At 47.1% G+C, this 27,330-nt stretch overlaps 1 protein-coding gene across 1 annotated transcript in view; it reads right to left on the bottom strand.

Moving 5' to 3' along the window:
* PARVA (parvin alpha) overlaps window positions 1-18,772 on the bottom strand; it is a 170,844-nt gene extending 152,072 nt beyond the window's left edge. Inside the window, exon 1 of the mRNA XM_047878446.1 lies at window positions 18,441-18,772. Within this exon, the coding sequence (XP_047734402.1) occupies window positions 18,441-18,576 (136 nt within the window). The 5' untranslated portion in view covers window positions 18,577-18,772. The remainder of the gene's footprint in view (window positions 1-18,440) is intronic.
* Window positions 18,773-27,330: the final 8,558 nt, after the last annotated feature.

Here is a 27,330-nt window from a genome sequence, read left to right as displayed (position 1 = left end):
CACAGGTATATCTTGGAGATATTGTAGGTTCGGTTCCAGACTACCGCAATAAAGCAGATACCACAATAAAGTGAATCAAATGAACTTATTGGTTTCCTGGTGTATATAAAAATTATGTTTACACTGTAGTATAATCCATGAAGTGTGCAGTAGCATTATGTCTGAAAAATGTTTAGACCTCTTTTAAAAAATATTTAAAATATTTTTCGCTAGAAAATGCTAGCCATCATCTCAAGTTTCAGCGAGGCATAATCACTGACCACAGACGGATGTAACAAACAATGATAAAGTTTGAAATATTGAAATATTGCGAGAGACATGAAGTGAGCAAATGTTCTTGGAGAAATAGCACCGGCAGGCCTGCCTGACACAGGGTTGTCACAAACCTTCAATTTATTAAAAAAAAAAAAAAAAAAAAAGCAATATTCACGACACGCGATAAAGCAAAGTGTAATAAAATGAGGTATGCCTGTACCTAAGACGGGTAAGTGGGTAAGTGGAAAAGCATGGACTGCTGAACACCCTTTACCGTGGTATTCCAGTTGTATAAAAACAAGACAAGTGTGTATGCTTGTACAACAGAGCATTTCTGACACACTATTATTACATTATCATATACTATCATCATCATCATTATTATTATCACAGGTTACACTACTCTATCTAAGTCCTAACTATAGGAAAGTAGAAAGGAGCCCTTACTTTTCAGTTTTTATTTCTGGCCTCTTTGAATTTTTAAAAAAGTTTTCTTTTTAATCTTTATTTATTTTTGAAAGAGAGAAAGAGACAGAGAGACAGAGTGCAAGCAGGGGAGGGATACAGAGAGAGGGAGACACAGAATCCAAAGCAGGCTCCAGGCTCTGAGCTGTCAGCACAGAGCCTGACGCGGGGCTCAAACTCACAAGCCGTGAGATCGTGACCTGAGCCAAAGTCAGATGCTCAACTGACTGAGCCACCCAGGCGCCCCAACTCTTTGAATTCTTTACCATAAACCTAAACATGTTTAGCTGGCTTAATAAAAATAGAAGCAATAATATTAACTGACTAAACAGAAGAGGGGAGTTCTGAGAGCACATAGACACAGCTCTTCCTCCAGGGCCCTGACAGTGTCTGCCAGGGGCTCAGGTTGATAGAATGCCCACTGAGAGCCAGGCCTTACTTTAAACACTTTGCGAGTACCAACTCCTTTTATTTTAATGACAACCCTGGGACGTGAGTACTAGTAACATCCCATTTTACAGATGAGGAAGCTGGGGCTCAGAGACGATGATGAACTTGTACCAGGTCACACAGCCCAGACGTGGTGGGTGGGACCAGTCTGGCGGACTCCCGAGCCCAGAAACCTCCCTACCAGGCTGCTTCTCAATAAACGTTTGTTGAACAAGTGGACAAACTAGAAAAATTGCCACCAACTTTTAAGACTAGAGAAACAAAATTATTAAACAGTCACTATTGTTGCCATTCATTCCTCGCTATTAATTATCATGATGAATGAAAAATAAACACTATATTGGGAAAAGCCAGCTGTGTTACAGAGGGCAAAGCATTGGCCTTGAGCTTGGAGAAATTAATTCAAATTCTCGCCCTACCACTTAGTAGCTGAGACCTTGGGCGAGTGACTTCACCTCTCTGAGCCTCAGTTTCCTCTTCTGTAAAGTGGGGATGACAGAGCCTCCTGGGGTTGCTGCAGGGATTAGATGTTACATCATACATATATCATGTATGAACGGCCCTGTGCGCTTGACATATGTCGCACACATGTAAAAACAGGAAGAGACGCTAAGGTTGGAATAAACTATGCCTGGTGCATCACCAAGCAGACCTCCGCCTTTCTCAACCTGCTGAGTTTTAAAAGTGCACTGACAATTCATAGTCACATGTACTCCAACGATCTGAGGAGGAAATCGGGGTTTTTAATTGTTCTGATCCTGCCACTAGAATATTGATTTAGGACAATTTAATACCATCTCCAAATGCCAAGCTTAATTTGCATCAGGTCAGAAGCTGGGCTGCGGAGCCCTGGCTGTTGATTTTAGCCAGGGACTTGGGAGGGCCCGCGGCGCACCTTCCTCCTGGCCCGCAGCCAGCCCAGAGCTGGCTTCACCTGGGACTCCGAGAACTGGCCGGCTGAGAAGGCCGAGTCTTTGATGGATTTTCAGTGTTTAATTAAAGTGCAGCTGGGGCCTGGGGCCGTGCTGTACCTTTCAGCGAGATATTTGTCACGGGCTGCACAGCTAGCCAGGGCTGAGGCCACTGGGCCGGGGCAAAGCCCAGACTTTGCCTGGATCCCTCTCACCCCGGGAGTCTGTGCTTTCTGCCTTTCGGAGGCCCCAGGCTCATCTTCCCGAGCTCAGTTCTCCAGGCACTAAACGCCGCCTCTGGGAGAATCTCAGAATCAGAATTCACACACGGGCCAATAGCTCCCAAACAGGGTCCCTGAGGACCTGCTTTAGAAAACATTCCAGGCCGCTCAGCTGTTCCTCAACAAACATGTTCTGTCCCCATCACTTCATTTACAGTCTAGGGGGCTACAGAGAGTCCACTCGTTAAAGTCTTCTTTTTTATTATCATTATTACAGAAAATTTCAAATACGCCCCAAAGTGAGAGACTAGAATGACAATCCACCATGTACCCATCACCATTCTGCACAAAGGAGCTGTTTGTGGCCCCCTTCTGTCCATCTATACCTCAATCCCTCCACTGCATTATCTGAGGCAACTCCTAGATGTGGAAAGAAAATGTTTATTTATTTTGAGAGAGAGAGCGTGCTCGAGCATGCGGGGGAGGGGAAGAGAGACAAGGAGAGAGAGAATCCCAAGTTCCGCACTGTCTGCGCAGAGCCCAACTCGGGGCTTGAACTCACAAGACCACGAGGTCATGACCCAAGCTGAGGACCAAGAGTCGGAGGCGTCACCAACTGAGACACCCTGGTGCCCCGCCAAGTCCTAGACATTTCATCATGCCACCCGCTACACGTTTCAGTAAGTACCTGGAAAAGATAAGGACGTTCTTTTGTAACATGACCACGATACCCTTCTCACGCCCTACAAGTTAACAGCGATTCCTTAGGGTCATCAAATATCCGGTGAGAGCTTACACTTCCCTGCCTGTCCCATAAAAAACTTGCAGAAGCAGAATCCAAACGAGGTTCTGGCTGGGTGGGGTTTGGTGGCTTTGGCCTTCTCACCTTCTCTCATCTTCCCTTCAGCCCCCACCCTGCTCCGTGGCTTGGTGTGAGGGTTCCGGAAGCCCAGAGACACCACTTACTTATGCCTTGGACACATAACCAAGCTCCCTGCTTTAGCCTCCTCACCTGGAAAACGGGAACGATAATGACTGTCTATCTCATGGGGGTGATTGTGGCGATTAAATGCATAGAACAGAGCCTCTCACGGAAAGACAATGACTTTGATAACATTCCCAAGCACAGCATCTAGGCCACCAAAGACAGTTACAGATGAGAGGGAAATGGAGTAAAAAGTGGTGCAACCTGCCACATTTTTCTCAGACTTTGAGCCATTGTTCCCGGAGAGATGGTAGAATGTTCGAGTCAAGAGTTGAGTTTCTGGAGCCAGACTACCCAGGTTCAAATCCTATGGCTTCCACTCGCCAGCAATGGCAAAACGACACGTATTATTTGTCAAAATTAATTTCCTTTCCCTCTGGGCAGACAACTGTGTTTCTTTGCCTCTCTTGCACTTAGGTGTGGCCACATAACTGACTGACTTCTGGCCAGTGGCAAGCAGGCAGAAGCGATATGCATCAAATCTACACCTGGCAGGTAAAAGCTTCCCACTGAAGTCTTGCTCTCTTTCTCACCAGCCCCCCTTGGTTGATCAGTGAGGACTCAAAGAACCTAGAAAAATGAAGAGCAGTAAGATGCAAGGTACTTGGATCCCTGAATGACCACGTGGGAGGCAATCCAATCAAGGGGGGTGGGGGAGGTCTGGCTGACTCAGTGGGTGAAGCAAGGGACTCCTGATCTTGGGGTTGTGAGTTCAAGCCTCATGTAGGTTGTAAAGATCACTTAAAAAAAAAAAAAAAAGAATGACGCCATGGGGTTTTGCTATAAGAAATAAACTTTTATTATGTTAACCTTCTGAGAATCTGGGGCTTATCTATTATAGCAGCTAGTGCTACCTTAACTAGTACATTAACCTTGACTTTGGGCAAGTTACCTGGCCTCCCTGCCCTTCACTTTCCTCATTTGTAAAGGGGCAAAGCTGCTAATAATACCTATTTCACGGGGCAGTTAGGAAGATCAAATAAGTTAATATATCTAAAGCATCTACTACATTGCCTGGCCTATTTAGTTATGCAAAAGTACTTGCCCCTGATGCATTTGTGTTATTATCATTGTCTTTAGTATCATTATTTGAAAAGTAATGGTATACCATCAAGAATTTCCACATTTACAATTCGGGGCCGAAATTTTATTCCAGTCAATTTCCAGTTCAATAATGAAAGCTGGTGGTATAACAGGATTAAGACAATTTGCTCAGCAGGAAATACTTCAGGAATACAGTCATTCTGTTGAGATGAGTTGCACCTCGTACAGGATGCGGCAAGTCTCTGGCACTCCCAGCCAACTTAAAAAAAAAAAAAAAAATGGGAGGATGAGATTTTCCCGGCGTGTACCTTTCTGGGTTAGCGGCCAGAGCTCTCTTCATGCTCAGGACTGAGGGGAGGTGCACTGACCTCCTTGGACCTTAAAAGCCTGTGCACCCAAGAAGATCTACGAATGTCCAAACGGCACAAGAAAAGATGACCTTTCAGGGCAACGCAAATGAGAACCACAGTGAGATACACTGGAATACTACTTGGCAATGAGAAAGAATGAAATCCTGCCATTTGCTGCAACATGGATGGAACTGGAGGGTATTATGGTAAGCGAAGTAAGTCAGTCAGAGAAGGACAGATATTATACATTTTCGCTCCTGTGGAACCTGAGAAACTTAACAGAAGACCACGGGAGAAGGGAAGGGGGACAAAATGGTTATAATCAGAGAGAGAGGGAGGGAGGTAAACCATAAGAGACTCTTAAATACAGAGAACGTACTAAGGGTTGATGAGAGGGGGGAAAACGGGTGACGGGCACTGAAGAGGGCACTTGTTGGGATGAGCACTAAGGTGTTGTATGGAAGCGATGAATCACAGGAATCTACCCCCAAAATCAAGAGCTCACTGTATACACTGTATGTCAGCCAACTTGACAATAAATTATATTAAAAAAAAAGAAGAAGAAGAAGAAGCCAGAGCACATTCTCACCTCATCCGAAGCCTTTGAGAACTACATGCCCTGTGTTAAAATCCAGGCTCACCTCTGTGTGCAAATGACAATGCCATGACATATACGTGCTAATGAGTCTAAAGCTCAGGAGAGAGGTCATGGCTGGAAGTGTAAGTTGGGAGGTTACCAACACATCCAGGTAGGAGACGAAACGCTCATCCACGCTCCCATGAATAGTAATAACCCCATGTTACCAACCGTCCACAAACGCAAGTCTCTGACCCCAGATATACAAGCAGGGTTGGTTCCCCAAGGTCCCCCTTTTTAGAGCATCCGCTAGACCACGAATCACACTTCCCAGAACCAGTAATACTAAATAGGCGAGGTAGCTGGGAGCCCAAATCACTTAAATTGATGTCATATCGTTTGAAAAGCTGACATTCGGGCCCTACAAATGGAACGACAATTGCCATCTATCCAATTCCTGGCCCTGGGCTCCTGTTTCCCACCTGCTCCAACACCAATTTAAGCAATTCTGAACTTTGATCTCCACGGCAGAATGTCTCAGATTTATTGAAGTGTCAGGTCCCACTTGTGCTAACATCCACCCCTGGCAGGGCCATTACAAGGTGTGAAATCTGGGTGCCCATCACCCCGGCACGGCGACAATCACAAGGAACGAATCAATCTGCCTCTCCATAGCTATCATGGGAGCCTTGTAATTTACCATAATGACAGGCACAGAGGAAAAGCAGGCGAAGGGATCGTTCTGTGCTCCAGGCACTTGGGACATGTGCTGGAGGGGCTACTGAGCCCACCAAGAGAGGCCTTGCAACTGTCAGCCAAGAGGCAATTGCTACTCCTTGCAAAGGGTTGTCTCAGCACTTCCCCGTGTCCTGGGTTGCTTTACAACGGAGTTGTGTCACCCTCCTTTTGCGTTTTTGCAAACAGCATCAAAAACTGTTGGCTCCTGCTGCCCCTGCTTCTCCTGGCTGTCACTATGAACTACCTGTCATCCACAGGTCACCTCACCAGGGCTGGGAGCCAGCGATAGCTCAGCCCTGGCAAAAAGGAAAACCCCTCTCCACTGAAAGTTTGTTTCCATGCCTGGCATGGAGCGGGGGGGGGGGGGGGGGGGGGGGGGGGGTGGATGAGTGAGGCAAGACCCAGGGTTCCTGTGTAAACATTAGGAGCCTCCTCACTTACCTCTGCTTGTGGGGCCAGTGACCCCCAAGTCCACACTGAGGCTATAACCTGCTCCTGCCCCTCACCTGCTCAGCCGGGGTCCTGACTTGCCTGCTAAGTTCCACCAGTGTCTGCCCCAAGCCCCTGAATCTGAGACCCCATCCTGGACTTGGATAAGCCTCCCTGATTCAGAACGCAGGCACCCAACAGATGCCACGAACCTCTGCACCCTGCCACTTCAATGCCTGCCCCAATGAAGCTGGAATGCCCTGTCCCCTAAATTTGCAGACCCTGTTCCTGAACCCCTCCCTAATTTTGCCTCTCCACGGGGGCTACGGCCAAAGCCACGTTGGCTAGGAATTGTTTTGCATTGAAGAGTCAATGTAAATACTGCAATTGGCAGATTACTGGTTGTACTGATGAATACATCCCAGAAAGGAGTAAGCGCGGATCCTGCTCCATGGAGCACCTTGGTGTTTCGGGGAGCCCCGTGACCTGGGTTGATGTCACTGAGGGAGCAGAAACAGTCTAGTAGCCTCGCCTCCGGGCCATCCCACATCATCACCATCATGATCCCCAGGAGACCTGCTGCGTTTTCATGAAGAGCGTCATTCATGGCTCCTCATTGCCCGACTGGGATTTTCCCAGCACGGAAGAGGGGAGGGGCTTCTGGATTTTAAAAGAGATAAGGAAATGAGTGAAGGGAACGCAGCATGATTCAAGGATGAAATAAATGCCCTGACACACCACTCCCTGTGAGGAAGTCGGCCTCCATAAACGACTCCCCAGAAACACTCCCTGGGGTGCTGGGTGTGATAATTCCATGCTCCATCTGGCTCAGATCCACTCTTAGCAGAGGAGATGAGACACCTGACTGCTGACTCCTGATGCAGGTTGAGGAAACTGAGCCCTGGAGGCATCAGCCCAGCCCACTCAGTCAAGATCCCTCGGAAACTCAGAAGGCTCCTGAATCTTATCCCTTCTCTTCTGTCAGCCTGGGGGGGGGGGGGGGGGGGGGGGAGGGGTTTCTTCCTCCGGCTTCAAGACCCTGCTTGCAAACACCATGTCTCCTAAGGGGTCCTCAACGGTGGCAACCCAAATTTGTCCACCATAGCACTCCCCACCGTCTTGTCATGACCTCCTGTTTGTGGTTATTGAGTGTGGGGCAAGTCCAAGAATTCCGAAGTCGGGAGGTGCGGAGGAAGAGACCAAGACAAGGAGGGACTTGTTGATCAAACCTTCACTGGCTCTCACATGAACGGGGGAGAACTCAGCAGGGCAGGGGGTGGCTGTGACTCCCAGGGGAACTTTAAGGAAAACCATTCCAAAGGCACTGTGGGCCCTGTTAGAAGAGCAGGCAACTTGGGTTGATATACCAGGCCACGTACAGATGGTAGGATGGGCCCAAGAGAATGTTCTGAAATAAAGACCTGCCTGTACTACAGCTTACTGTGAACATGTTACTGGCCAGGAGGGAAATTGCACTCCCCTGACCCATAACCCTACCCCACACCCCACAACTTAGGTGCCCTGGTCCTGCTAGCTGGAAGCAAACAAAAACTTCTGGCCTGACAATGTTGGTTTTACTTTCCAACAGCCTCCTGGGTGGGAAGACCACCCAGACCCCAAAGCAGAAATTTCTCTTTGGTCATCAATGATAAACTATCAGTGTTACATAAGCCAACTGGCACCCTTTGACCCTATAACTGTACTTCCGGGGCTCTATCCAAGGAAAATTGTTCTTAATTTTTAAAAAAGCTTTAGGCAGCATTATTTCTAGGGGGGAAAAAAAAAGAGCGCGAGAGGACCGAAAGAAATGGGTGAGCAAGAGAACATTCACTCAATGAATATTATGCACCTATAAAAATATGTTTAGTAATATTTGTAACACAAATTATATTTATATAATAATAAACCAAAAATACAGTTATAGGATTTTTATCTGTATAATATACATGGCATACTTATGATTATAAAAAGTTATCATGAAGAAAAAGAAGAGACAGAAATAAACCAAAATTATAATAGTGATTGCCTTTGAGAGGTGGAATTTGCACGGCTGTTTTCTATCTTCCCATAAATCCTGAAAGCATGGGTTAATTTTATAATGGGAAAAAGAAACACTTTTGTTAAAAAATTAGATGCTAAGCAATTTGGTTCATTCTTTGTTCCCCTGAGAAAGTGTGCAATAGTAAAGAATATTTCTGTTTTGGGGCACCTGGGTGGCTCAGTCGATTAAGCCTCCGAATTCAGCTCAGGTCATGAAGTCACGATTCGTGAACTTGAACCCTGCATCAGGCTCTGTGCTGACAGTGCAGAGCCTGGAGCCTGCTTCGGATTCTGTGTCTCCCTCTCTCTCTGCCCCTCCCCCACTCATGTTCTCTCTCTCTCTCTCTCTCTCTCTCTCTCTCTCTCTCAAAAATGAATAAATGTCAAAAAAAATTAAAAAGAAAAGAATATTTCTGTTTCAACTAAGTTGACGGCTTCTTCCATCCATGACCCACCTTCTCCCTAAGGCCCGTATGAAAGAAACACCAGGACACTAGCCACAAAGATGGTTTTTCTCAGGCTTTAGGAGGCTGGTGTGTTCACGGCAACAGAATGATCACTTAGCACGTACTAGTAGAACCAGATTTTCGGTGAGTCCTACAGCGATCCGCACTCCATGCAAATTCGTGTCCCAGGCCACAGCAAGGACACAGCATCTACAATTCACAGATTGTGCAGCGAGCCAGTCTGCCCTTTTAGTAGGTTCTATCTGTTGGCGGGTGGGAGTAGGGAGTCTTGTAGTGATTGAGCTCTCTCATTAAGCAGCAAGGACAGTGGCCCTGCTCTGGCTGTTTTGCAGATTTCCCTGGCTGGGCACCTGGTGAGTAAAGGAAGCTGAGAAGCTCAGGAAGGGATGAGCAGGGCAGGGGAACGAACAGGGAGACTTCGGACTTTGGGGAATTACAGGAATTCAGAATCTCTCTTGCAGAGTTTGGGCCTTTGGTCTCCCCCAAACCTTGCCAAGAGGCTAGTTCACTCAGTCCTCCATCATTCACTCACTGTCCTGCATACCCACAACACCATTTCCACAGGGCAAGCTTTTCTGGATGAAAACGAAGAACTCCGGCCTCTACACTCGGACTGGTCACCGCCCTTGGCCAGCGGACCTCCTTGCAGGCTCCCAGCCTCCACTGCATCACTACCCCCAGATCCTAGGACCCAAACCTCTGGTCCGGGGGGCCTTGTGTGTTTGTCAAAGAACAGGGATAAGTGATAAAGTCCTTCCACAAAGGGTAAAGAGATTCCTGGTAGGAGGAGGTAGTTTTATAACATGCGCGCACACACACGCACACACACACACACACACCCCACCCACACACACACCCAGCAGTCGAGGCCTGGATGGAATCAGAGGACCAGAATTGCCATCCAAGGTTCGGCAGAGTTTGAAGTAACCTGGGGACACCCTCAGTAGGAATCAGATGGCCACTGATGATTTAGGCGGTTAGTTAGCCATTTTGCAGAGAACCTGTTTAGTACCTGGTGCCAGGCAAGGCACGTGGGGTGCAAATGTGAGCAGACCAGACATGACTCCTGCCCTCCCAGAGCCCACAGGGAAAAGAAGAGAAGGGATGAGGTCAGGGCCTAAGCTAGATGATGAGGCCTCCTTGTCCTGAGGGCTCTAGTCCTCAGACAAAACCGTCATACGGATTTTCTTAACTGATTTCAGGCCGCAGAACATACTGAAAACTTAACAGAATGCTTATACCTTTTTTTTCAAGTATTTTATTTTTTTTCAGCTTTGTTATAATCGGAATTGTTGTAGAGCTTTCCCCAAATGTGTTCTTTTTTCCATGAGAGTAGGATTTTAGATGCTTACAAACGTTTACATGAGGATTTCATCTCTTCTGTGCTAATGGCTAAAACATAATTATGAACTGTGCTTGTTAACCAGACAGAGATATTCCATGAGACACGATTCCTAATATGGAGGTGTCCTTGGGCTGGGGCCCACTTATCCTGGTTCCCATCTCCTCCTCCCGACACAGAGGTGCCTTCATTAGTGGAGGAAAGAAAGAGGTCTTTGTGATGATGTCATTCCCAGACCACCCTACACAGACAATAAAACTGAATTTGAGAGAAGCCTGGTGAAATGAGAGCTCAGAAATCATAGAATGCCAGAACTGCAAGGGCTCTCGGAGGTTATGTAGTCTAACCTGCCGATGTTAGAAATGGGCCAAGAGGAAGAAGCCTGAGATTACACAACCAGTTAGCAGGGGACTATTTTCACCAAGGTAAATACGGGGAAATTCACTGCACGGAAACTCCAATATCGTTAGGCGTTAAATACTATGCGAGGCAGGAGGGCTACAGGAAGGGGGCTCTTGCCACGTGGGGCGACAGGCTCACCCACAGATGGTCGCAGTGCAATGCGGCCAGTGCTACACCAGAGCCACGGACAAGGTGGGGTGGGACCACAGAGAAGGAAGCACCTCGCTCCCTGGGGGAGCTAAGGAAGGCATCAAGCTGAAGGGGAGCTCTGAATTGGGTTTTAATGACTAAATAGAAGTTTGTTGTATAGAGAAAGGAAAAAGGTCATTCCAGAAATTTGGAACAGCATGTAGAGAGGTTAAAACGCGCAAGAACGTGATGTGTCTGGGGAATAAAGGGTGGTTTGGTGTGGCTAAAATGGAGGCTTCCTGAAAGGGAATTGAAGGCAAGACCAGAAGGGGAGACCAAGGAGCAATTGAGAAGGTCCTGAACGCCAGGCTAAGAAGTGCCCGGAGGGGATATTATCCTTGCGCTTAAATAAAACGGTATATTGGCAAAAGGATGAAGGGGGGGTTGAATAAAAAAGTACCAGAGGACTAGCAGGGTGGATGTACAACATGTCAGCTGGAAAATAAAAACAGTAAAATTTTATAAAATGAAACAATCTCAAAGGAGACAAAGAGCACTTGTGAGGCCTGACCCGAGGCAGGGAGGGAAGGTCGAATTGGCAGATCTCCCTCAGAGACGGTTGTGCGTGGAGACAAATGGAGCAGGACTGGGCCCACCTCTGCCCATGGGCTGTAGCTAGCCTGCATCTATTTCTGTTCAGCCCAACTGCTAAGAACGGCTTTCACATTTTTAAATGACTAAAAACAAACAAGAATATTTTGCGACACATGAAAATTACATGAAATTCAAATTTCAGGGTACATAACTCAGTTTTATTGGAACATGGCCACATGTGTTCATTCACCTATTATCTACAGTAACAAGGGCAGAGCTGAGGACAGGTGGGGGACCAGCAAAGTCTTGAATAGCTGTTTGCCCTTTTTTAAAAAAAATTTTTAAATGTCTATTTCTTTCTTAGAGAGATCATGAGCAGGGGAGGGGCAGAGAGAGCAAGAGACACAGAATCTGAAGCAGGCTGCAGGCTCTGAGCTGTCAGCGCAGAGCCCGACGCGGGGCTCGAACTCACAGACCGTGAGATCATGACCTGAGCCAAAGTCGGTCGCTCAACTGACTGAGCCACCCAGTGCCCCACTAATTGTCCTTTAAGAAAAGGTTGCTGACTTCTGAAATATAGGATGACCATGGCCTTAAGCAACTGGTGGGATGGTGGGAGAGGAAAAGCAGACTGAGGCAAGTGGGCAGTGTAGTAATTCCCTCGAGGGCAATGCTGAATTGGAGGAACCTGTGGCATACCCAAGAGACAGTGGAAAGATGTGCCTGGACTACAGGTGAAAGATCTGGACTTAAATGTGGATTCGGGCATCATCAATGGGCAGATGGTCATTGAAGCCATGGAAGTGAGATAATCCATGGGAGAGAAAAACATAAACACATCCCAAAACAGAGAGCAAAGCCGGCGAAGTCAGAAACCCAGGAAATGCTACTGAGGGGATACACAGACGAGAAAAGTCCGAGAAGGAATCTGAGAAAGACAAGGCAGAGACACAGGGAGCAATTTCAGTGTGAAGGAGGGCAAGGGAGAAGATGTTTTAAGGAAAAGAGAGCTAAAAAAGAAATGTCAAGAGCCCAAGTGCAATCAGGACAGAAAAGGAGACCGTGGGTCCTGGAGCCGTCAGCCAGGGAAGCTGAACAGTGGGAACAGGTGGAGACCCGATGGCTTCCAGGACTCCACGCATAACTGCCTTCCTCCGTCCCACTAGCCACTCCCACTCAGTCTCTCTCCACAGGTCCTCAGTGTTCAAAAGCCTCGGGGCTCAGGCCCTGGACCTCTTCTACTCCCTAGCCCAGACACCTCCCCCCTGAACTGGGCTCTCAGAACCAACATGGCTGCTGCGACGTCCAGTGGGCACCTCTACAGACCAGGCCCCACGTGCTTTCTCCCCAAACCAGCTCTTCTGGTGGACTTCTCCAGCTCAGTTAAAATCAGTCTTGTCTCTCCAGTTGTTCAAACCCAAGTCCCTGGAGTGCTCTCAATTATCTGCTCGTCTTCCCTCCAACCTTGCAGGAAACCCTACCCACCACATCTTCAAACTACATCCAGGGTTCGGTGTCCACCCCTCCACTCCGGGCGCCACCACCACCACCCTCCCGGGTCATCAGAGCAGCCTCCTAGCTCGTGTCCCTGCTTTGACCCCCTCAGTCACTTAGCACCAATGATCCCGCTGAAAAGAAGTGCAGTCGTGTTATTCTCTATGCAACACCACCCCCCCCCCCCATACCTTCCTATCTCATTCTGAGTAAAGGCCCCAGTCATACAATCGCCTCCAGGGTCCTGCACAACCTGCCCCCACCCTCAGTCTAATCCCTGAGACCTCACTACCTTCCACAACAGTGCTTGCTCTCTCCTCCAGTCACAGTGACCTCCGTGCTGGTTCTCAACACATCACGTCCACTCCTGCCTCAGAGCCTTTGAATTCGCCATTCCCTCTGCACCGCTCTTTTCCGAGATACACATATGACTCTCTCCCTCACTTCCAGCAAGTCTTTATCAGAATACTCTGTTCGGGGCGACTGGGTGGCTCAGTCGGTTGAACGTCCAACTCTATTTCGGCTCAGGTCATGATCCTAGGGTCATGGGACTGAGATCCCCATCGGGCTTTGTGCTGAGTGTGGAGCCTGCTTAGGATATTCTCTCTTTCTCTCTCTCTCTCTCTCTCTCTCTCCCTCCCTCCCTCCCTCCCTTTGCCCTTCTCCCCAGTTTGTGCTCTCTCCTACTTCTGAAATTAAAAAAAAAAACAAAACAAAACCCTTCTCAGGGAGGTTTTAGCCATCCTATTTAACACCGCCAACCATCATCTCTCATCCCTCAACACCCTATGTTCTGTTTCCTGCTTTATTTTGCTCTAAAGCCCCTATAACTACTCTAATACAATACACATAATTTACCAATTTATCTTGTTTATTATCAGTCTCCAATGCTAGAATGTAAGCTCCATGAAGGCAGGGATTTTTGTCTGTTTTCTCCCCCCACGACACCCCAGCGCCTAGCATAGTGCCTAGCACACGGTATGCACTCAGTAAATGATTACTGAAAGAGTGAGGATAGTGGATCATGAAGTGACCAGGAAATAAGAGAAAGTCAGTACAGGCAAGTCTTTCAAGACCTCTGGTTGAGTAGCTTAAGAGGAAATCATCATCAGGAGACTTCCTTTAAATGGGAAAGGCTCAAGCGTATTTACAGCATGTTAAGGGGTAGAGTAGCTATGGAAGAGATTGAAGATACAAGAGCAAGGGTATTTAGCTATGCCAAGTCTGGGGGAAGCAGAAATGGATGGTCCTCACAAACAAGGGGACAAGGGGTCTCTCTGAAGGGACTGGGGCAGGAAAGGAGCATGAAAGGAGGTGTAGATCTGGGGCAAAGAAGGGAAATTGAACAAGTTCATACCTGGTACACAGTTTTCTATCTCAAGGTCTGAGTTCGAGCTTGAGTGGTGAGGGTTTGAGGAGGCACTTTAGAAAATAAGAATGCATGCTGCTTAGGGGAGAAGAAGAGGACTGCTCAGCAGGGCTGGGGGTTCCCCCCACCATTCCATAAATCTGTTGCAGACTTTTGGGATTTTCCCCAGTTACACTGGAAGGCCAATGATAACCAAAGGTGTAAGCCCTAGAATTACTCTAAAGTTATCAGATTAAAGCCCTTATTGGACACTTTGGGCACTGGACAAAATGCTAAGCTCTAAGGGATAATAAAAAAAATGGGTAAATGATAGGAATAATCATTGCTGCTGACCCAGTTCAGGGCACCTTCAGCTGGCCAATACGATTTAAGATGGTGTCCCTGGAAAGAGCAAGTCTTGAGGACAGATCTGGAGGAAAAAGGGGGCTCTTTGGCAAAGGACTCTGAAAGGCTAGTCTAAGGACCTACACCAGAGGGCTGTGTATAGCATAAATGAGGACCAGAACCTCAAAAGAGAAGATCCACAGTGAAAAACAAAGCCAGTTAACTACAACTCATGAAAATGGGCCCAGATATTCTAAAATGCTGAAATGTGACATTTTGGAATCGAGAATAGTGGACGTGCAAGGAAAGATCCCTAATTTCCAAAGGGACCAAAGCAGGATTATAAGGGCTTCATAGTGTCATGAGCTCCTTGGCCATCTGCAAAACCCATAGAATCTCCTGCAGTCCATAACGAAAAGACTATCTCAAATTAAAGACTATGTCAAATTGAATTATCGATTTTAATAGCTGCCATTCATTATTCATACCATGCTATGCATGTTACATACTATGTCTCCATTTTATAGATGAAGAAAAACAGACACTTGGAGAGATAAGGAAGTTGTCCTAAGTCATAGCAATAAATAAGGGGCTGGGCCAGAAATCAAACCCAAAGGTGTCTGGTCCCCAAAATCATGGTTTTAACCTCTATTTTCTCTTTCTGATGTTATTTTTTTCTTACTGAAGACACAGGAGTGATGACTAGTTTTAACGTATTCTTCTGAGATTTACAGTCATTCTTTGATGTATGCAGTGGGCGTTCTTAGGAAAGCATATTTTCATATGAACTTATTGACTCAGCAATCTAACATGTATTATGTCTTTCCAATCTTTGTGTCCTACAGTGGGACAACACATGTCAAGTGAATGAATGGCAGTCCTTGGGCCCAGGAGAATTCAGTGCTCAAGCACCGAGATAATATGTAGATAGACTGATATCAGTGAACTTGAGGAATCATATTGTAGAAAATTGGGAGGGTGGAAATAGAAGAAAGCGGTTTCTGCAAAGCACAGAGCTGAAGGTTTATGCAAGATCCAGAGCAAGATCTAACCTTACCAGTATCGAAGTGAGGGTTAGGGGGCCCTTAACAGGTACAGCAATGATCACTGAGACCCAGCACGCACACACCAAGAGCAGGTCATTTCAGACCAACCCCACTGCCTTCTTTGAGCTCACAGAACTACCACCTGTGGTGGCAAGCAGCTGGGGCTGGGTGGTGGGCCCCTTAACAAGAAGTGTGTGCTCTTCAACTCACCATTTACATCCCCTGGGATTAGTTAGTAGGCCGAGTCACAGAACCAGGACTTAACAGTTAAGTATAGCCAAAGACACAAATAAGATCTTGCACCTGGTTTCAAAAACCCAATTGAGGCCATCTGAGATAAGAAAGGGGGTGGTTCAGGAGCAAGAAACGTAACAATGTCTTTAAGGGTGCGCCTAAGCGGTTTAGTCGGTTGAGCGTCCAACTTCCGCTCAGGTTATGATCTCAAGGTTCATGAGTCTGAGCCCCAGGTTATGATCTCAAGGCTCATGAGTTTGAGCCCCGCATCGGGCTCTGCGCTGACAGCTCGGAGCCTGGAGCCTGCTTCGGATTCTGTGTCTCCTTCTCTCTCTCTGCCCCTCCCCCACTTACTCTCTCGCTCTCGAAAATAAATAATAAGACACATTAAAAAAAAAAGTCTTTGAGTAAGCCGATAGGAAACTCAGTGAGAGAGAACAGTGTGATGTAGCTGAGAGAATAAGGAAGGAAAAACAGCCTTCGCTGCACTGCTAGAACCTGGCGTCTGTACCATAACAAAGGAGGGGACAGCCCTGTTCTAACCTGGACCAGACTACCACACTACTACATGGACTTCTGGGCAGCTCACTTTGAGAGGGTCTGCTAGTGATTTTCATTTTCCCCACTCCCCACTATGATCTCTGCACTGCTCTGTGCCCTGAGGAAGCTGACCCCTACACGTAGCATTGTCCAGATTCCTTGCCTGGTGATGTCCCACCGGGTGCAGCCAATCAGGAGCACCAGCAAGGGAGTCAGGGGCAAGAAGAGAGAACGCACAGAGTATCTCTTGTGCCAACGTCTCCCTGCTCCGTCTCCACATTCCTGACAGTGGCTGTGTTTCTGTCCAGTGTCAGACGGCACCCCCTTCTGCAGTTCCAGCTCTCTGTGGGTTCCGGCTTGCTCCCCCTGTCCCTTCAGGTCTAGAGGTGGTAACAGCTTCCACCTGTCGGTTGCTAGCTCCCAAGTTCCTTATCGTCCTTTCTGGGTTCCCTTACCCCTGCCCTCACCTGCGAAAGTAGTCCCTTCACTGCAGTATTTTCAAAATCCCGATTGAGTTGACCTTCTGTTTCCAGCAGGGCTCCCAAATGAAACTGAAGGGGTAGGAGGCCAGCAGGCCAAAAAAAAAAAAAAAAAAAAAAAAATCGTGCCTAGGAGGACCAACTAGAGGAACAGAGGATGTTTGTGCTGGTGAAGGGAAGGCTCCAGAAAACAGGCTAATCCACTTGAAAGAAGTGAAGGGCTACTATCAGACTCATTCTCCTGGCTCCATGAACAGTACTAGATACAGAGAGACCAACTCTGTATGTTTACCGTAAACTTTTCTAAAGAGTGGGCAAAGGTGGGGTGAGCACTCTCAGTAGGCCACAGGCTTCAGAAATTCCGAGTTGTTTAGTCTTGGCAAAGCAGCCCATACCAGGAATACAGTAGGAAAAGCCTAGAAGGGTAGTTTAGGGCTTTCCAAGCCAAGATGTCATGATTTGCTACCGGCTATATACTACTCAGACCGTCGTTTACGAAAATAACCAAATTGGGGGAAAACCATGTTTGCTCACTCCAGTGTAGAAAACAGCAGCTTAGTTCTTTAAGTGTGATAATTCTCAGCACTGACATTCTTTTTTTTTTAACCCTTTCAGACACTTCAGAAACACAGACCTTATTTTACATCTCAGCATCACAGCCCTCAAAACGATTATTTCCCAAACCGCTAAGCAGTCCATGGAAAACTTTCAACAAGCAACTTCTATCGACACATCTATCACCAGAACTTCTTCAGAACTGTCACCTCATCTTTCAGACCAAAATCCGAGAGGTGAAATCTGCCAATGACACAAAATATTTTACATGCAAATTGTCCTGGGTGGGGGAAGATCACCTCAATCCACGCTGGTGGGGGAAAAAGAAAATGTTTTTTTACAAGAGCCCTCAACTCCTGAGTTCACAGAAGGGTCACAGCGCGTGATGCTAAGTGTGTCTAATCCGAGTTTTCTCCTTGACTGCGAGTTCCTCATTTATTACAGGGCCCGACCGCTAGGAAAGCCAGCTTTTCCACTCATTCATTCCACAAACATAGGATGCCGATCACTAAGAGCGCCCTGCTGGTCCCTGGGGGCGGACACAGGCTCCGGGGGTCGATGCTGCTTCTAGAGTTCCGTGGGTCCAGGAACCCAGCTGCTTTGAAAGGCCAACGAGGGCAACCAGCGCGAGCGCGGCGCCCAGGAAAGTTTCCGCAGGAACTTGGGGAACGGCGGGCGCGGGCCTGCGGGAGGACGCCGCCTCCGGCTGGGGGCCCGGCCGCCCCCTCGGGCCACGCGGCGCCCGCCCCCGGCCCAGCGCGGGCGTCGCCGGGTCCCGGGGACGCCCTACCCGGGCACCACCGGGCCCTAGACACCCGGAGCGGGACAGCGGCGACGACCCGCGGGGCGCGCTCGGCCCCGGCCCGCATTTCGGGCAGCGCGCTCCCGCGCCGCCGCGCGCCCCCACCGCGCCGGGCACCCGCCGCGCGCTCCCGCCCGGCCCCGGAGTCCCGGCCCCTCGGCCCGGGCCCTGCAGCGCGCCAGGCCCGGCCGTACTCACCCTCCTTGGCTTTCTTCCTCCGGGCCAGCGTCCCTCCGAGTTTCCCCAAGAAGGAGTCATCTTTCTTCCGGGACGGGGGCGACTTGGGAGTGGGGGACTTGGGGACGGAGGGCGACTTCTGCGGGGACGTAGCCATGGCGGCGGAGCGGGCAGCCGCGCGCGGGCCGGCCGGGACGCGGAGCTGGCGCTGGGCGGGCGCGGCGGGACTGAGGCTGCGGCTTTCCAAACGGAAGCGGAATTATTCCAAGCATTTGAGGCAGCTCACGCTCGCCTTTCCCTTCCCTCTCTCCCTCCCTCGCGCCGCCCTCCGCCCTGGAAGGAGCTGCGCGCTCGGGCCCTTGCCGTTTGGGCCTGTGTCCGCGCCCCTTGGCTGCCCAGAGAAGGGAGGGCGCCCCAAATCTGCCCCTTGCGGGACGGCTGGCCTTGTCTGTGTGTGTGTGTGTGTGTGTGTGTGTGTGTCCTTCCAGCCTGGGAGCGCTCGAACCTAGAGGACACATTGCCCCTGGCCTTTGCACCCCTTACAGATCCTGGTACGAATCGGGGGCTCAGTGATTTGTAACGCAAAGCGACCGGCTACTCTGTCCCCCCAGTGTCTTCGCTGGGCTGTTGGGTGAGGAGCTTCCACTCCCCCTGAATTTCTACCTGTACGGTTATTAGGTCCATGTCTTGTGTCCACGAAAGAGTGAGTCAGCTCCGGGAAGAGAGAGTGAACCAAAATGTGTTTAGGTATATCCATGTTCCTGCCCTGATCTATGGCTGTCAATCTCCTCTCGAGACGGAAAAGTTCCAAGTTCATGAGCGCAGCATGGCTGAGGCTTCTTATTTTTTACCAGACACCCGCATCTAAGCAGCTCAAAGGCTTGTACAAAGGAGGATCCCAAATGTTGGTGGAAACACGAATGGGAAGGTCCGACCATGGGCTCCTGTGAAACAGCCCCCTCCCCCAAACTTTTCCTGCCTTAACTGAATGCAACACGATGGCAACCAGACTCCTTTGGGATAACAGGGGAGTGGCACAGCCTCAGTGTTTCAAGGACTCTTGCTGGAAATGATGAAAAGACACATTTTATTGTGCTCGCCCACCTGAGGTTTCCACTGGGACTCTCCTGGCTGTCTCTCACAGCCCCCCTCATACAGTCCGTTGGTAACTGTGTTTCTCCAAGTAGCTGCAGCTGGTTGACCCTGGCTGATCACCTGACCCAAAGAGCGCAAATGTTTGGAGAGCAGCCAATCAGATAGTCTCAGTTAAGGATCTGAACTAAGCTAGAGACTGTTGTCAGAAGTTGAGCACTTAGAGATTATCATGAAGACACCATACTAAAAACGTGTCCATTTTTAGCCACATGCTGGCGGATCAGTAGAGAAAAAGCCAAGAGAGCAAAGAAGTGGTTTCAAGAAGTCTAATGTGGCCTAATGAAAACCCATGGAGAGCAGTTACCTGGACCTTGAATCTCTTCCCAGTGCCCACTGTAGTTCCCCAGAGGGCCAGCCCATGCTTCCTCCCTAGGACATGTTCCTAAAGCTTTAAATAACATATCCGCCTTCACATGAGCTAATCAGCAAACTGATAAGCAATCATTCCTGGGAACAGAAATTTAACAAACAAGATGGCCAATAGATTCTCAGCAGAGTTATGTGTTCATTTTATCTCTGTGTAAGAGCCAAAATGTTACCTCTTGGAAAACTATACTTTTGCTGATGCCTCTTACCTAACAAAATGCAGAGAAGTCATGATGACTGCAAAAATTTTCACCCGGGAACAAGGAAAGATTACAACACCCTTCCAATGCCAACCACCACCCTGATAAATCTTAAGATGTGGAGAAGACAAAAGTAGATTCAGTTTCACATCATTACTAATTCTTGTTCAGGATATTGGGTGGATAAAAACATCTCCAATCTGATCTCCAGCCCTGGGAACTCTTGTCAGGGAATCATGAGACACACAGCTCAAAAGCTATGTGATTGTGGGCAACTTTACTCCCTTATCTGAGTCTCCATTTCTTCATCTACAAAAAGAAATGGTAGAACAGAATTGTGGTTCCCAAAGCTGATTGTGCAACACAATCCTTTGGGGAGTTTGTAATAAACACTGACTAGCCCCATCTCTAGAATTTCTGATTCAGTACATCTGAGGGGAAACCAAGGAATAGGTCTTTTTTTAGAGTTTATTTATTTTATTTTGAGAGAAAGAGAGAGAGCAGAAGCATGAGCAGGGGAGGGGCAGAGAGAGAGAGAGAGAGAGAGAATCCCACGTAGGCTCCATGCTGCAGCACATCCATAAACTGTGGGATCATGACCTGAGCAGAAACCAAGAGTCGGATGCTTGACCAATAGAGCCACCCAGGCACCCTAAGGAATAGGTATTTTAAGTAGGGATTACATCAGGTGACTTGATGGGGCTGATCTGTGCACTGATATTTGGGCACCTAGAACCCCTTCCAGCCCTCACATCCTGCGATTCTCTTTTCCTCACCAAGCGCTGGGCTCAGGTCCTATGGCATGATCAAAATTATACACGGAAACCTCTTAAATTTTGCTCATGCATGCTTTTGAATACACGAGTCTTTCTGGCCTTTTTTTGCATACCAACTTTGAAAGCAGCTTGAGCAAGACTAAAAAGAAGAACAAAGTCTTGATTGTTGAAAGCTGGCTCCCAGAAAATACCAGCAAAACAAGCTGTATAGAAGACAAAGATTGAATTTATTGTACACCATGGTAAGGAGAGGCCTGCCGTGGCAGAGTCTTGTAGCATCTTGGACTGGGGAGGACAATGTGGGGGATATTTACAAGGTTTGGGAATCTGGTTTGAGACAAGTCTTTCAATGAGATGGTGCTTGTTTAATTTTGGCTAGGGATCATACTAGTTTCAGAGTGGTGGATAAAAGGCAAGTCTTCTAAAGAGTCTTGGAGTGGGGCACCTGGGTGGCTCAGTCAGTTAAGCGACCTACTCTTGATTTTGGCTCAGGTCAATATCTCACAGTTTGTGAAGTCCAGCTCTTCATCAAGCCCCCCACGTTGGGCTCCAAGCTGACAGTGCAGAGCCTGCTTGGGATTCTCTCTCTCCCTCTCTGCCCCTCCTTTTCTCTCTCTGTCTCTCTCAAATAATAAATACACTTAAAAAAAAAAAAAGAGTCTTGGAGAGTTAATAGACTTTTCAATGCTATTGAAAAGCTTAAGGGTTTTACATTCAGTTCAGTAAGGTTTTGGGAAAAGTTCTTAAAAAGCACAATAAAGTTATTTGTAACTAGTATCTTTCTATGAGATATATTTTTGGAATAGTTATGTTGATAAAGACAGTGAAATGGTGAAGTCCCATTAATATAAACAGTAACCTGTATGGGTATGAATGGTTTCCAGGGTCTCGATATTTTGCCGATGTTGTTTTCAAACCTATCTGCCTCTAAGAAAATTATCAATCTCTCTTTTAAGAGCGATTCCCATTGGGAAATTAAGAGTGAATGATAAATCAGTGCCCCTCCTTGTTGGGATGAGCTCTGGGTGTTGTATGAACCATGGGAATCCACTCCCCAAACCAAGGTAATACTGTACACACTGCATGTTAGCCAATTTGCCAATAAATTATATTAAAAAATAATCATAAAAAATAAAAAAGTCCAGACTTTAAAAAATAACTAACTAGCTAAATAAATAAACAAATAAATAAATCAGTGCTCTTTGAAGTGTATTCTGAAAACCAGTACTAATCCACAAACTGCTATTGAGTCCCAATGACATAAATACAGAAATTGAAAGCGTTTAGACATTTTTATAGAATTTTAGCAATGCAATTTTATATCAGTTTAATATAATAATAAAAACTGGAAGCTTGTATTTGAACTACCTTTTCATTGTACTTTTCTGGTATTTCTTTTTTATTGCATTTGCCAAACAAACTGGTCTAGGGTGGATTGGTCCTTCACCACAGATCCTTTGGAAAGCACTGTTCTAAATGCTCCATTTTTAGAGTTCATATGCTCTCTTTTAATATTTTGCCTCTGTGGTCCTTATGGATATGAATTGATCTAGTTTTCGCTCGGAAGATTAAATGAGTTAATGCACGGAAAAGCATCGCACCCAAGGTCTGGCACTGAAGTAGACTGAATTTAAATCCTGCTTAATCAAGGACACGCATCTCATGCTGTTCTTTGATAGGACACATAGAAGAACCTGTACCAGCTCCCTCCAAAGCAAATCGGTATCTATAATCATGGCCCCACTGAGGAGCTGCCCCTCTCATGCTTCGTCACTGGTCTCATCTTACCCGAGGGTTGATGATAAGGACAGCTCATAAATGAAATGTGTGTTGCTGTGAGACTCTGCTGATTCTCTAGGTCAGTCTCTCCTTGAAATCTGGACCTAGACATACTGCCCTAGGAGAGAACAGACCCGTATTCCCGCCCTGGCTCAGTAGCTGGGTGACCCTGGACCAATTGCCACCCTTTCTGTCCTTCCATTTCCAGCGTCAGGAAAGTGAAGGCAGTACCTACTAAAGCTGAACATCCCACATACCTGATGATGATCAGCAATTCTAATCTATTCTATATTCTATATTCTAATTCTAATCTAGATTATACCCAAGAGGAATGAGTACATTTGTGCACTCTGATACATCTTCTAGAAAGTTCATGGAAGTACCTTCAAATGCCCATTAAGAGTTGAATCCATAACTGAATTGTGAGAGTCACCCAGTGGAATATTACACAACAAGGAGAATGAACAATTTACAAGGAGCAACAGAAATGTAGCTCACAATATTGAGGGGAAAAAATTAGACGCAAGTAGAGAATATACTCTCCCAGTCTATTCATAGAAAGTTCAAAAATAGGCAAAACTAATCTCTGATGTTAGAAGTCAGGATAATGATGAGCCTTGAGAGGGGTTGTGACTAGAACTGGGCAGGGTGGGTGGGAAAGCGTGACGGAGGCTACTGGACTGGTAATGTTCTTTTTCATGATCTGGGTACTGGTTACGTGAGTGTGCTCACTTTGAAAACTCATGGTGTATACACTTAATAATTTCAACAATTTTCTGTATGTATATGGTACTTCAACATAAAATGAAGCCATAGGACTGCATCCCCTTTAGGGTCCCTTTTATCTCCATGGTCTCCTTCTCCAATTCCCTGGGTAACCCACATCGCTCACAAATCCATAGGACTCAAACTAGGTCACTTCTGTCTCCAGACCTTTCCTTAGGAGATCATTTTTGTAGCTAAGCATGTTCTACCCTCAGCCCCCCAGGATTGTTCTTGTCCTGGCCCTTACATCTTCCCTCAGCAATTCCAACAGGCAGGGCCTTGTAATTTACAAGGCAGGAGCAGGTAGTGGGGAAGGCTTGGGGTTCCGATCGCCATTCCGCAGGCAAGTATCCGTGCCATCTTGTGCAAGTGATTTAACTTCTCTGTGTCTCAGGTTTATTATCTCATTGTAAATTCATAAATGGTATCATTAGCTCTATTTTACAGGTGAATAACTTGAAACTCGGAGAGTTTAAATAACTTCCTTCAGATCATATAGCCAATAACTGAGAGACAGATACCATAACCCTTAGAATCTGTTCTCCCAAATATCTACACACAATTTTCAGCTAAGATATGTTCCCTCAGAATAAAGATTATATATTTAGCTAGGTGCATTCACATGACTCAACTTTACCCAATGGGATGTAACCAAACATGTTGTGTAACACCTTCCAGGAATCCTCCTAACAAAGAGATGGGACAAGAGTATTCAGTTTCTCATTATCCTCAGACTACATAACAGGCCACGCCTCCTGCTGAGAACAACTGGAAAAGTTAAACAAAGGTGTAAAATAAATCTTGAGAGTGTCGGAAAGCTAACAAAACTCACAGGGCCACAATCTCAGAAAAAAAGGTACCCCAAGAGGTGAGCCCATCACTTGGGACTGCTTTCCCCCAGGGCACCTGCCAATTTCAGAAGAAGCAGCTGAGAAGCTAGGAGGTTGAACAGGGCAGGTACCAAACCTCACGAGGATAAGCAGACAGATGTTCAGGGGCCCCCAAGCCAGGGGCCCCCAGGAACCTCCCCATCCCACCTTGCTAAAAGACTGCCTTCTAGTAAACAAAGAGAAAACAAAGACATTTTTACTAAAAAGCACAACTGGGAAAAATGGTTAACAGCAGATCTAAACAGAACTAACATGCATGACAGAAAGACAATTATTCTAATTGGAAACTTGGTGACACAGGGAGGCAGAAAGAACAAATAAAAGGGTAAACACATGGGTAAATTCAAAAGGATATTAACTAAATAAAATAACAATCATGTTGTCTTATAGGGTTTAAGAATATAGAAATCAAATTAAAATACACAAAAGCCAAAGGATTTCAATTGGGTAGTGAGTAAATGGAGTTATTGTTCTAAGGTCCAGGCACCCTCTGGGAAGAAGTAAAGGTAACCATTTACGTTGGACTTTGATAAATCAAGGAATCATGTTGTAGCCTCTAGGGTAACCATTAAAGAATAGTAAAACAGTAACTATAACTAGTAAGATAATGGAGAGAAAATTGCAGTCTGTGTGTGCCATTCAGAAAGATCTCATAAATTGTGTTTATAATTTATACGTCATATTTAAGCAACTTGTCTTTTTTTTTTTTGAGAGAGAGAGAGAGAGAGAGAGAGAGAGAGAGTGTGAGCAGGGGAGGGACAGAGATAGGGAGACACAGAATCCAAAGCAGGCTCCAGGCTCTGAGCTGTCAGCACAGAGCCCTACACAGGGTTCAAACCCACAAACCGTGAGATCATGACCTGAGCTGAAGTCGGATGCTCAACTGACTGAGCCACCCAGGCACCCCAAAGCAACTTGTCTTTCGCATTCTGTTTTCTTTTTATTTTGTTGTGTTACTTTTTTTGTTGTATAGGTTAAAAACCCAGGACGTAGGGGAAAACCAAGCGTCTCAAATTAAGGTAAAAGTCAAACTGGAGGAAGTTTTCACTGGGGAAACTTTTACATTTCCCAAATGTGAATACCATCTGTTATGGGTTGAACAGTGTCCCCTAAATATATATTGAAATCCTATCCCCAGAACCTCAAAATGTGACCTTACTTGGCAATAGAGTCATTGCAGATGGACTTAGTTACGTTAAAATAGGATGTCAGGCAAATTGGACTAGCATAGGCTCCCAATCGAGTAAAACCAGTGTCCTTAAAAGAGGAAGGTTTGAGCACCGACGTGCACAGAGGAAAGATGGCTTGAAGACACACAGGAGAGGGACAGCCACTGGAATTATGCTGCCGTAAGCCACGGGGTGCTTGGGGAGGCTTAGGAGGAAGCATTGCAGGGGCACGCCTTCATTTGGGACTTGTACTCCCCACAACTGTTGAGAGAACACATTTCTGTTGTTTTCAGCCATCCAGCTCCTGGTCCGTTGTGGATGGCCTACAAAATTAATATACCATCCGAGGGACAAAATGGGAGGCCCCTGCAGATCATGGAGAGGGTTCTACAAAGGGTCTGGATCTTAATCAATCATCAGAGGTTGTTTGACCACATCAAAGCATTGTGGGCTGGGTGGGGCGAGGGTGGGGGTTGCTCTGGGTAAAGAGAAGCCAGCCAGAGCTTCCTGGGGACTTCTTTGATCACTGAAAGCAAAGTGTGCTCTTGGGATGAAAAGAATGTGTGAGATAAAATGGCTCTGGAGTGGGACTGTTAAGTGAGACCTCTTAAGTGAGAGTCCCTCTTGGGAACCCTGGGGTATTAGCAGTGGCCTTTGAAGGCCAGGCTGCCGCGAGCAAGCACGTCCTTCAAGAGTCCTGCCTGCCTGGAGTAAGGCAGCAGATGATAGGGTGGGGGTGGGGCATGAGGAAAAGCTGGAAGACCTCAGCCTTGGTTTGCGACGAGGGGGACTGAGGGTGGGGTGTTGTCGAGGATCACACAGGACGATGCCGTTCAGATGGCCTCTGACCCAGCCGTGGTGGAATGTGTCCCAAGATCTTTGAGGCGGGCAGCCCGCTTACCTACCCTTTAAGAGTCTAATAACGAACTGTAGACATTTAAGGGGGATCCCTCGCCTCAGCATGACAGCTCAGTGCCAACTACATGTACAGAGGGAACTCTGAAATTCGTGGCTCTTATCTGAGTGATCTAACAAAGGAACGGAGAACACTCCAGAAGAAGAAGAGCAGGGGCAAAGCTTTTAAGGATAGCGAGAAGCAGTCATCAGACACTTCAGACCCAGTCAGGCAAGAATACCTGGCATCCCAGTGATTCTATTTGTGTAATAGAATCTGTGCCTGTGTCACAGGCCACGATATTACTCCCATGGTCTCCCCTACCCTTTCCCAGGCCAGTGTCATTGGAGGAGCAAGGTCTTCTTTGTCACGGTTATAATCCACCTGCCTCCCACACCTGCCTCCTGATTCTGTGGCCTGGAGGAACGAGAGTCTGCACGTCCATCTTTACTAGGGAAGCTATTAAGGCTACTTATATGTTAATGTTTCCTTTTAGGGAGGAAGGTAAGCAATATTACATCTAACCATGAGCTGGAACCCAGTCACCATGGCCAGATGGTGTCTTCAGGGCGTACTTTGAGAACCTTGGCCAAATTCGTCAGCAGAGGCCAGCTCAGAGACAGAGAGTCCCAAAAGGGAGGTGGCAATGCTCTGAGCAGTGCCGTCCCTGGCCTGGTCCAGAGCTTCTATCTCCTCTCCTGGGAACTGCCCATTCTTACCTGTTCTGCTGAGATTTGAGGTATCATTTTCTGTTTCTGCTGTTGGGATTAGAACGGTTCAAGATTCACCATGGCCATTCCAATTACAAAGTCATAGTCTGGCCATTCCCGTTTTAAAATTGGTACCTAGGGAGAGCAGACTGACTCTTGCAAGGAACCTGGGAGGGAGGAAGGGAGGAAGGGAAGGAGGGTCAGCT

The sequence above is a fragment of the Prionailurus viverrinus genome, chromosome D1, assembly GCF_022837055.1.
Source record: "Prionailurus viverrinus isolate Anna chromosome D1, UM_Priviv_1.0, whole genome shotgun sequence".
Lineage (NCBI taxonomy): Eukaryota > Metazoa > Chordata > Mammalia > Carnivora > Felidae > Prionailurus > Prionailurus viverrinus.
Note: the sequence above shows the minus strand (reverse complement) of the source record. Positions and strands in the feature narration are given on the sequence as shown.